The sequence below is a fragment of the Nothobranchius furzeri genome, chromosome 7, assembly GCF_043380555.1.
Source record: "Nothobranchius furzeri strain GRZ-AD chromosome 7, NfurGRZ-RIMD1, whole genome shotgun sequence".
Taxonomy (NCBI): Eukaryota; Metazoa; Chordata; class Actinopteri; order Cyprinodontiformes; family Nothobranchiidae; genus Nothobranchius; species Nothobranchius furzeri.
Genome location: NC_091747.1, coordinates 66,945,831 through 66,958,330, shown reverse-complemented (window position 1 = coordinate 66,958,330; position 12,500 = coordinate 66,945,831). Strand labels below are relative to the sequence as shown.

Below are 12,500 nucleotides of genomic sequence, written 5' to 3'. Positions count from 1 at the left end.
CCTGCAGACGGGCTCTAATCTGTCCTTCAGTGTCGGGATAACGCCTCCGTCCGTGCTCATGTTGGCTCGCTGTCTCTGGCTAATTACGGTTTAGCTGAATTTGTCCAGCTTTTGTGTCAATCAATAGCAGTAATGCCGAGATGTTAAATGAGTGCATGGGCAGAGAGGAGTAGTGAATGCCTGGTTGGTGTTCCCGGGCTGCAGCGGATGCAGCACTACTTCCTGTAACTCGATAGCCCCGGGCCTGTCTTTAGCCAGAGCTGGACTGAATTATTCATGTGACACGGAAGACCTCTGTCTGACACACACCTACATGTTTGTGTGCCAACAATGACTTTGCATGCTTAGATGCAAAGGCAGTCTGTGTTCATGACTACCACACACACACACACACACACACACACGCACGCACACACACGCACGCACACACACACACACACACACACACACACACACACGCACGCACACACACACACACACACCATATTACTGCTGGCAGCGTTAATTTAACATTTCACGCTAAAAATGAACAGGAAGTGTAATCACAAATGTTTTAGACGTGCCAGAAAATAATGGCATGTTAGGAAAAGGTAAATGAGGTGATACAAAATTAGATCCCAGCAGAACTCCAGCTGCCTGGGAATGTTTCCTAAAGAAAACAGCCTCTCAGGGGAAAGTTCGGCTGCCCCACTGTGTGACGTAATGCTGCTCATATTTATCAAAACAGCATGAAGTCAAACAGCTGAATGGATTTATTCTCATCCACGTAAAAGGAGAATAAAAGTGAAACTATGGCTCTCAGACAACATTCAGTGCCTAGCTGGATGTACCAAATCGGATCTTTTCCACGACACGACTGCAAAGGAACTGTCACATCGACAAAGCACTTGTTCAAATGTTCATGGCCGACCCATCCAAATGTGTGCCAACTAGCAGAAACTAAACTGAGGTACCAGTCTGTGGCTGGGTTCGGGTCAGGAGCTGGGAGGATCTGGAAACGTGATAAAACAGCAAAGCGTTGCAGCTCGCACCCAGAAATCAAAAGCTCTGCGATTTTAGCATTTTCTGTCACAGAGAAAGCTCTGAGAAGGTTTCCAACACGAGTCACACCACACCATGTCAGCCAGGTCCTGCAGCTCACACAAGATGATCAGCATCTGGATGAGAGACCGCTGGGAAACTGGTCCAGTCTGATGCTGAAACACAAGAGCTGAGAAGCACCGACCCGTTAAAGTTCTAGTTACATGGACTCTTTAGTGAGTCCCTGGTCCTGCTGTCCAAGAAGAACGTACATGTGCTCAACAGCTGCTCGTCTGCGGAAGACATGTTTCTTTGGAGGTGACGAGACGCCCTGGCAGCCCAAACAGGCCGAGCACAGAAGAGCATCACGAGTTGTCTGGATGCTGAGCTGACGTGAGAACAAGCAGAACGAAGCCCATCGCAGCCAAACCTTTCCCTGTGTGTGTGTGTGTGTGTGCGTGCGTGCGCGTGCGTGCGTGTGTGTGTGTGTGTGTGCGTGTGTGTGTGTGTGTGCGTGTGTGTGCGTGTGTGTGCGTGCGTGCGTGTGTGTGTGTGTGTGCGTGTGTGTGTGTGTGCGTGTGTGTGCGTGCGTGTGTGTGTGTGTGTGTGTGCGTGTGTGTGTGTGTGTGCGTGTGTGTGCGTGCGTGTGTGTGTGTGTTGATAAATAAGTACAGAATCCGTTAACGTCAGCACTTGTGAAGGCAGCCCTTTGCAGTGTTCTGACCCACTTTAACTTGGCGACTGATGATTGAAGATCCTGCAACAACTGCAGGACGATGGGCTCCTGATGACGTGAGGCACAGCTAAAGAAGAACCCTGATGGATCAGGATCTCTTTGAGAACTCAAACCCGCTGCAGAGTCTCAGAGAGTTTCCCTTCCTTACTATTTTTATTGAAGGTCCACGGTTGAGTTCTCATTTTATTACAGAGGAGACATTTGGATTTGACTAAAAGGGCTAGGGTTTGGTCAGACCTGGCAAGGTCAGAATGGCTCACCTGGACTGGACCACAGCGAGTAGGGTGTATATATATGTCTGTATGGTATATATGTGCCCGTATGGTACACATATGTCTGTATGGTATATATGTGCCCGTATGGTACACATATGTCTGTATGGTACATATGTGCTCATATGGTACACATATGTCTGTATGGTATATATGTGCCCGTATGGTACACATATGTCTGTATGGTACACATATGTCTGTATGGTATATATGTGCCCATATGGTACACATATGTCTGTATGGTACACATATGTCTGTATGGTATATATGTGCCCATATGGTACACATATGTCTGTATGGTACATATGTGCTCATATGGTACACATATGTCTGTATGGTATATATGTGCCCGTATGGTACAAATATGTCTGTATGGTATATATGTGCCCGTATGGTACACATATGTCTGTATGGTATATATGTGCCCGTATGGTACACATATGTCTGTATGGTATATATGTGCCCGTATGGTACAAATATGTCTGTATGGTATATATGTGCCCGTATGGTACAAATATGTCTGTATGGTACATATGTGCCCGTATGGTACAAATATGTCTGTATGGTACATATGTGCCCGTATGGTACAAATATGTCTGTATGGTACATATGTGCCCGTATGGTACAAATATGTCTGTATGGTATATATGTGCCCGTATGGTACACATATGTCTGTATGGTATATATGTGCCCGTATGGTACAAATATGTCTGTATGGTATATATGTGCCCGTATGGTACAAATATGTCTGTATGGTACATATGTGCCCGTATGGTACAAATATGTCTGTATGGTACATATGTGCCCGTATGGTACAAATATGTCTGTATGGTATATATGTGCCCGTATGGTACACATATGTCTGTATGGTATATATGTGCCCGTATGGTACAAATATGTCTGTATGGTATATATGTGCCCGTATGGTACACATATGTCTGTATGGTATATATGTGCCGGTATGGTACACATATGTCTGTATGGTATATATGTGCCCGTATGGTACATATATGTCTGTATGGTATATATGTGCCCGTATGGTACAAATATGTCTGTATGGTATATATGTGCCCGTATGGTACAAATATGTCTGTATGGTATATATGTGCCCGTATGGTACAAATATGTCTGTATGGTATATATGTGCCCATATGGTACAAATATGTCTGTATGGTACATATGTGCCCGTATGGTACAAATATGTCTGTATGGTACATATGTGCCCGTATGGTACAAATATGTCTGTATGGTATATATGTGCCCGTATGGTACACATATGTCTGTATGGTATATATGTGCCCGTATGGTACAAATAAGTCTGTATGGTATATATGTGCCCATATGGTACACATATGTCTGTATGGTACATATGTGCTCATATGGTACACATATGTCTGTATGGTATATATGTGCCCGTATGGTACAAATATGTCTGTATGGTATATATGTGCCCGTATGGTACACATATGTCTGTATGGTATATATGTGCCCGTATGGTACAAATATGTCTGTATGGTATATATGTGCCCGTATGGTACACATATGTCTGTATGGTATATATGTGCCCGTATGGTACAAATATGTCTGTATGGTATATATGTGCCCGTATGGTACACATATGTCTGTATGGTATATATGTGCCCGTATGGTACAAATATGTCTGTATGGTATATATGTGCCCGTATGGTACAAATATGTCTGTATGGTATATATGTGCCCGTATGGTACAAATATGTCTGTATGGTATATATGTGCCCGTATGGTACAAATATGTCTGTATGGTATATATGTGCCCGTATGGTACAAATATGTCTGTATGGTATATATGTGCCCATATGGTACAAATATGTCTGTATGGTATATATGTGCCCATATGGTACACATATGTCTGTATGGTGTATATGTGTCTGTATGGTAATATGTCTGTATGGTATATATGTGCCCATATGGTACAAATATGTCTGTATGGTATATATGTGCCCATATGGTACACATATGTCTGTATGGTATATATGTGCCCGTATGGTACACATATGTCTGTATGGTATATATGTGCCCGTATGGTACAAATATGTCTGTATGGTATATATGTGCCCGTATGGTACAAATATGTCTGTATGGTATATATGTGCCCGTATGGTACAAATATGTCTGTATGGTATATATGTGCCCGTATGGTACACATATGTCTGTATGGTATATATGTGCCCGTATGGTACAAATATGTCTGTATGGTATATATGTGCCCGTATGGTACACATATGTCTGTATGGTATATATGTGCCCGTATGGTACAAATATGTCTGTATGGTATATATGTGCCCGTATGGTACACATATGTCTGTATGGTATATATGTGCCGGTATGGTACACATATGTCTGTATGGTATATATGTGCCCGTATGGTAGATATATGTCTGTATGGTATATATGTGCCCGTATGGTACAAATATGTCTGTATGGTATATATGTGCCCGTATGGTACAAATATGTCTGTATGGTATATATGTGCCCGTATGGTACAAATATGTCTGTATGGTATATATGTGCCCATATGGTACAAATATGTCTGTATGGTACATATGTGCCCGTATGGTACAAATATGTCTGTATGGTACATATGTGCCCGTATGGTACAAATATGTCTGTATGGTATATATGTGCCCGTATGGTACACATATGTCTGTATGGTATATATGTGCCCGTATGGTACAAATAAGTCTGTATGGTATATATGTGCCCATATGGTACAAATATGTCTGTATGGTACATATGTGCCTGTATGGTACAAATATGTCTGTATGGTATATATGTGCCCGTATGGTACAAATATGTCTGTATGGTATATATGTGCCCGTATGGTACACATATGTCTGTATGGTATATATGTGCCCGTATGGTACAAATATGTCTGTATGGTATATATGTGCCCGTATGGTACACATATGTCTGTATGGTATATATGTGCCCGTATGGTACAAATATGTCTGTATGGTATATATGTGCCCGTATGGTACACATATGTCTGTATGGTATATATGTGCCCGTATGGTACAAATATGTCTGTATGGTATATATGTGCCCGTATGGTACAAATATGTCTGTATGGTATATATGTGCCCATATGGTACAAATATGTCTGTATGGTATATATGTGCCCATATGGTACACATATGTCTGTATGGTGTATATGTGTCTGTATGGTAATATGTCTGTATGGTATATATGTGCCCATATGGTACAAATATGTCTGTATGGTATATATGTGCCCATATGGTACACATATGTCTGTATGGTATATATGTGCCCGTATGGTACAAATAAGTCTGTATGGTATATATGTGCCCATATGGTACAAATATGTCTGTATGGTACATATGTGCCTGTATGGTACAAATATGTCTGTATGGTATATATGTGCCCGTATGGTACACATATGTCTGTATGGTATATATGTGCCCGTATGGTACAAATATGTCTGTATGGTATATATGTGCCCGTATGGTACACATATGTCTGTATGGTATATATGTGCCCGTATGGTACAAATATGTCTGTATGGTATATATGTGCCCGTATGGTACAAATATGTCTGTATGGTATATATGTGCCCGTATGGTACAAATATGTCTGTATGGTATATATGTGCCCGTATGGTACAAATATGTCTGTATGGTATATATGTGCCCGTATGGTACAAATATGTCTGTATGGTATATATGTGCCCATATGGTACAAATATGTCTGTATGGTATATATGTGCCCATATGGTACACATATGTCTGTATGGTATATATGTGTCTGTATGGTAATATGTCTGTATGGTATATATGTGCCCATATGGTACACATATGTCTGTATGGTATATATATGTCTGTATGGTATATATGTGTCTGTCTGGTAATATGTCTGTATGGTATATATGTGTCTGTATGGTAATATGTCTGTATGGTATATATGTGCCCGTATGGTAATATGTCTGTATGGTATATATGTATATATATATATATATATATATATATATATATATATATATATATATATAAGGTAAGGTGATGCGCCCCGCTCCACAGCAGCGAAACACATCAGGCGCAAATAAAAGACAGAAAACATTAAAGGAAATGAACCGACATGAACGATCGCGTGTCAGTACCGACGCTCTGGCACAGCGCGTTGCCCCCCCCCCCCCCCCCCCCCCCCCCGAGCGCAGGAGCTTGTCACCTGCTGACAGCAGGCTGCTGTCTTTTCCGAGGACTGCATCTTGCCGGTCATTATCACGTGACAGCGACTAGTCGATGACAGGCATAACAAGTCACTATAGAGAAGTCGACTAGTTCATACAACCCCTGCTACTGCTCCCCAGAGTGTTCTGCAGCATAATCAGCACGTTCTCTTTGAACTTGATATCAAATGTTCGCCTCCTCTTCGTCTCCGCACGGTTAAAGTTACCCTCGAGGTCTATCACTGGCAAATCAAAAGTGAGACGATGACACAACCGCCCCCGTACTTGCTTGTTACCACATTCCACCCGGCCACAATAAAAAACCGGCCATTATTCACCTCCGCCGACTCCGACACCGGCCAAAATATGTTACCCGCCCGTTAATTGAATACAGGCTAATATTAGAGGATTTACGGTACATGTGTCTGCATGGTATATATGTGTCTGTATGGTATAGTAATCGTCGTGGTACATATATGTAGAGGTATGTATGTATGAAGTCTTTTTGGCCAGAATAATTCCTTAGTTTTGATCAGCTGGGAATCACTTCCTGTCCACTTGGTCATCGTCAGGTGGAGCAGAAAGCTGAAGAGCAGATGTAGCTAACTGCTGAAGCCACACACGATTACCCGCTTTGAACTCAAGAGCACGCAAAGAAGTTTGTCACTGCCCAGTTCCAAACAGTTCTCCGATTGGCTGAGTGGTTGCTAGGAGATTATACTTTCAAGTTTTGAGAGAGCAGAAAAAAATCCGTGAGCAGGGAACAGACTTGTGGGAGCAGTTCGGATCGATGCCGAGAAAAAGTTTTCACGTGAGAAGACAATTCCAGGGTAAGAAGGTTAAATCTGAGCGCAGAAACAAAGATCTGCAGGAGAACAGAGTAAATCTGAAAGACAGCAGACGTTTTGCGTACAAGCATTACACGTTTTGAGCACACAGATATGAGATCCTGCTCTCAAATAGAAAATTCAAGCTCGTGATATTTGTCATGATAATGCTTCCATAGGATGAGTAAGGAGCTGCTGCAGATCAGGAGAGCATTATTCTGTTATCAGGTGGTGTTACAAGAGTGTGGCCCATGCATGGGTATTAATCATGGGCTGCATGGTGGTGCAGTGGTTAGCACTGTTGCCTCGCAGCACGAAGGTTGCAGGTTCGAAACTCGGCTGCGGCCTTTCTGCGTGGAGTTGCGTGTTCTCCCCATGCATGCGTGGGTTTCCTCCGGGTACTCCGGTTTCCCCCACTGATCACAACATGCCCTATAGGTTATAAACTGTAAGTCGCTTTGGATAAAAGCGTCTGCCAAATAAATAAACATAAACATAAACATGATCACATGATGATGGTGTTGCTGCTCGTACAAATGCAGTGAGTGATGGAGGATGATGGGTGGAGCGGGTGAGTCTTGCCTTCCTTCCACTCCCCGTGGTACTCCTCCCCGTTGGAGTAGGTGAAGGATCCTCGTGTCAGGGTCATGGGTCCTGCTGGCATTCATGTTAACACACAATACACATCATCAGGAGACACGCAGAAGCTGACACACACTCACACACACACACACACAAACGCACACACACACACTCACACACACGCCTAAAACACACATGCATGCTCTCACACACACATACACACTTACACACACACACACACACACACACACGCCTAAAACACACATACACACACACACACACCTAAAACACACATACACACACACACACACACACACACACACACACCTAAAACACACATACACACACACACACACACACACACACCTAAAACACACATGCACACACACACACACACACACACACACACGCCTAAAACACACATACACATGCTCCCACACACACACACACACACACGCCTAAAACACACATACACATGCTCCCACACACACACACACACACACACACACACACACACTAGTTTTAGTTCTGAGTGCCGTCAGTGCGCACCAGACCAGATGAGACCAGCGGTGGTCCAACAGGAAGAAGAGTCGAGCCCCTTCTGACCAAAACTCTTGATGACACATGAACACGTGAGACGAGCCTGACCGGTGTCAGGTCTACCGTGTTCCGCGTGTGCGCGAGTCTTCTGCTGCACCTAACTGACCTCATCTCTGGTGAACGGGACCTTCTGCACTTAGAGCAGCTTTCTGGATCAGAAGAACCAGAAGCACCACCGCGTGGCACCACACATCATCTGGTGATGACACAGGAAGCGCTGCTGCTCCTAGACCTCAGCAGGAGATGATTATGAGAGGAGCTGGCTGGATTCTGAGGACACGTCACAGCTTTCGGGTTATTTTAGAGGTGAAAGTCCTCTCTGCGTCGCTGACCAGCAGCGCGTTTGTTCCTATTGGTCAGGGAGGATGCTGATGCTAGCCTGTCATAACGGAGCCTCGCAGGGGGACCCGGTCATCACTAAAGCTGCTCTACAAGACAGAAACCCGCCAAAAGCCGTTTATTAGGCGGAGTAATTGCGCAAAAGCCATCAGGCAGAATGCGCTTAGACGGGAGGAGGAGTGTCTACCCCTCCATCTAATGTTGCCACAGTAACGGAGCTCTAAACCCTTTCATCCTGCCGGCATGACGCTATCAACCTCCCAAACATGCGCGCGCACACCCGAGCGCGTGCAGCAGGCATGCGGGAATGAAAAAGGTTACCTGCGTTCTGAGCACCGCTCCGTCACATCTCTGAGAGCACGCGGTGCGGCTGCAGGCTGCGCCGTTACTTTGGCTTTTCCACCTGTCTCATTTTTGGCTCGGCCGAATCAGAGCTGCGATCTGATTGGTTGTCATTGTGGCACCTCCTCTCAAGGTGCCTTCCTATTGGCTGCTTCCCGACCCGTGCAGCCGCTGAGGAGACATGTTTGTCCGGGATCCATAGTGCTGCTGCCGGCCCTGGCCTGTTCTCTGAGCTCTGAGCTGGATTAGTGGAGGACTGCGAGATTCCTGCTGCTGATCCAGCTCCAGGTCTTCCTTCCTGTCGCTGATTAGAGCAGTTTCCCTCAGGACTTGATTTACAGGTCAAAGTTAGCTACAGGTGAGGTGACACAAAGGTGACCAACCCCAGGAAATCCCTTCATGATCTCATTGTTTATGAACTTTATTTTGACAGGACTCAGCTGAAATACGTGTTTGGTGAAAGAAGGCAGCTGTGCCACAAACAAACGGATTGATCCGTGCATATCGTTCCCTCCTGCCAGTGAGTTAGCTTGATGGAACATGATGTCAGCGCTCTTGTTAAAGCCTGTTTGATGACGTAGAAGCTCTGATAATTATTGTTATGCTCCAGCACTGCTGTCAGTTCAGTTCATTTACAAAAACACGAGTCTGGCTCAGTCCGGTCTAACCCTACGTGCCCACCGGAAGCACCACGGCACTCCTAACAGAATCCATTAGAGTCTATGGGGGGGTTCACACCAGCCGCAACGCTAACATTTTTAGGCGTGTCCTAGAAGCGGCGTGCTGCACCGATGAAGATGGGCTCAGGTTCTATTTTTAAGGCAAGCAGTTCAGCTCACAATTCACCCATTTGAACATGTTCGGTTGTTTTACGGATTTTCAATTGAAGTTTTTAAAGAAAGGCAAAAATCCCTTTAGAGCGCCGCTTCTGGAACGCAACAATTCCCGCAGTTAGCTTAGGGCTAGACAGGAAATGACACACTTTCAGTGTAAAATCCCTGGTAATATTCAAAATAAAAGTCTATTACAGCGATGCAACTTCGTATCTATGTAGAGTCCATCAACACAAGTGACCTAACGGCTTGTTTACTTCCTGTTCCGGAAGTGCAGCGGTCTGTTTTCATGGCTTTAATCCCGTCATCATAAATGACGTCAAACAGCGATTTCCTTCTTTTTGGTTTAATGGCAGATTACAAAACTCAAAGGTGATCTCACGAGTCGAGCGAGGAGCACAACGAAGAAGCCGCTTCGTGGCTGAGATGCCCCCGGTGTGCACTGGAGTGCAGCGATTGTCGCGAGTAAACCCAAACGCTTAAAAATATTATTACTGATTTTTTAAAATGTAGTTTTTTATTTTAAATTTGTTTTTATTGTGAATCGCCTCATTATTTTATGTTGAGAGGGGCAATATAAAAGATTGTTTTCTTTCTTTATAATAATAATAATAATAATAATAATAATAATAATAATAATAATAATAATTATTATTATTATTATTATTATTATTATTTAATAATAATACTAATTATTATTATTATTATTATTATTATTATTATTATTATTTAATAATAATACTAATTATTATTATTATTATTATTATTATTATTATTATTATTTAATAATAATAATTATTATTATAGCTATTATTATTACCACCTTTGTTGTTATTATTATTGTTGTTGTTATATTATTAAAATACGCTGCTCCTCCTTAAACGTGACCCAGGTGAGCTGGAGTAAACACGTGGAGGAGGTAATCCCAGCTGAGAGTAATCCTAGAGGTGGAGTTTGAGTTCAGTTTGTTTTGACTTTGCAGATTTTTTGTGTCTGGTTCTATTGGAGCTGTACACACACACTTCGTGTGTGTGTGTGTGTGTGTGTGTGTGTGTGTGTGTGTGTGTGTGTGTGTGTGTGTGTGTGTTACTCTGTAACGCATCTGTTGAGTTACCGTGCTGCGTCTTTACGCGCTCCCGCATTCCCCGCAGCGCCGCCGCCCTTTGACACATATAGCTCTAAGCCACGGCACATTTGGAGCACCGGCGCCCGTGCGCCTCTCTCTCTCTCTCTCTCTCTCTCTCTCTCTCTCTCTCTCTCTCTCTCTCTCTCTCTCTCTCTCCAGCAGCACAGCATTAAAACAGACAAGCATCCAATTAAAGGCACCAATGACAGCGCATCCTCGCGCGGGGATGCTGGGAGTCGTGGGGAGGGGGCGCTTTCGGTGGGTGGGACAAACAGCGCCATACCATAGAAAGGGGGATGCTGCAGCCCCGTCCCCTCACATCGCTCTCCACCCAGCCCTAGAATAAAAACCACCAGTGACGTGCGTGCAGGGAAGCACCCAGCAGTATGTGCGCGCCCACGGGAGGGGCCGATAGAAAATGGCGAGTCTGTGCAAAAGGCAGCAATGCACGATAGAGAGGCGCGGCTTTCGGCAGGAACTTGACTCTTGGAGGCACAAACTCATTCACTGTGTAGGTAAGCTCGCCTGGATTATTGCGTGCGCGTGTGTGTTCGGTGTGTTTGTGCACGTAACGGGGCTTGTTAAAGACTGGGCAGCAAATATCCGGGCTGCAGTGACCGCTGGAGAGCTTCGCGGAGCTGCGATGTTGTTCCAGCCGGCGCTGCCCGCCTCCCCCCGGACACATCCTAAACGATCCGCTCCAAGTTCCAGCGTGGGTTCGGGTCCAGTAATCCACCTGCCCGGTGACCCGCTCACCGCCCTCTGCGCGCTCACCGGGACTTTCAGCCGCTGCCCGAGTAACGGAGTATTTTCTACAACAATTTCCTCTCATAGCAGTTTTATTTATTGTAGCCAAGCAGTGCTGGTCACGTGTTCAGATTCAGCTCCGCTCCGGCCAATCACAGTCCCCGCTATCGGCCGGCCCGTGCACACTCGCGCGCACCCAGATTGAGTGTTTGAGAAGGTGGTGCACGCGCACTCAGAGTCCAAGAGTCGTCCTCTGCCCTGGAAAGCGGCGTGTGGGTGCGCGCATTGCTGCATAGAGGAGCACATTTTAGGAAGAATGGTGTGTGTGTGTGTGTGTGTGTGTGTGTGTGTGTGTGTGTGGTGTGCGTGGACTTGTTGATGCTGCAGATAACTGGTTCAGATAGGGTTATTATATCGGTTTCGGCCGATGTCAGTCATTTTTAACATATCTGTTTTGCTCCGATAAATAAAACCGGCCGATACTGACAACCAATATTTTTTCCATCTTGTCTCCATTTGTTTGCCTGTTTCGGGGTGGGTGGGGGTGGGGGGTGGGAATTGTTTAGTCACATGACATTGAATGAAATCATCTCAGAAGCGTGGATGTGTGTGTGTGTGTGTATGTGTGTTGTGTGTGTGTGTGTGTGTGTGTGTGTGTGTGTGTGTGTTGTGTGTACATAATAACGTAAATTCAGCTTTAATAATTTTCATTTTATACAAAATTGCTGATTTTAGAAGCATTAATGTCAGTAAATCGGTATCGGCCCAAACATCTCATATCGGTGCTTCACTAGTTTTATTATGTAGACTCTACTGATCTGGTGTGTGTGTGTGTGTGTGTGTGTGTGTGCGTG

The 12,500-nt window shown here is 44.5% G+C and overlaps 2 protein-coding genes across 5 annotated transcripts in view; one reads left to right on the top strand and one right to left on the bottom strand.

Annotated features, from left to right (window-relative positions):
- Positions 1–9,034, bottom strand: part of LOC107382407 (MORN repeat-containing protein 4) — a 34,770-nt gene extending 25,736 nt beyond the window's left edge. The window contains exons 1-2 of one of the 4 annotated variants that reach the window (XM_054751879.2): positions 8,920–9,034; positions 7,612–7,731 (exon numbers count right to left, since the gene is read on the bottom strand). In XM_054751879.2, the coding sequence (XP_054607854.2) occupies positions 7,612–7,726 (115 nt within the window). In that variant the 5' untranslated portion in view covers positions 7,727–7,731; positions 8,920–9,034. Of the gene's footprint in view, positions 1–7,611; positions 7,735–8,919 lie in introns of all 4 variants that reach the window. The other 3 variants (XM_054751882.2, XM_054751878.2, XM_054751881.2) reach the window with 3 other exon arrangements.
- A 2,105-nt stretch (positions 9,035–11,139) lies between these two features.
- The window catches only part of lcor (ligand dependent nuclear receptor corepressor), a 103,212-nt gene continuing 101,851 nt past the window's right edge, over positions 11,140–12,500 (top strand). Inside the window, exon 1 of the mRNA XM_054751884.2 lies at positions 11,140–11,414. Within this exon, the coding sequence (XP_054607859.2) occupies positions 11,318–11,414 (97 nt within the window). The 5' untranslated portion in view covers positions 11,140–11,317. The remainder of the gene's footprint in view (positions 11,415–12,500) is intronic.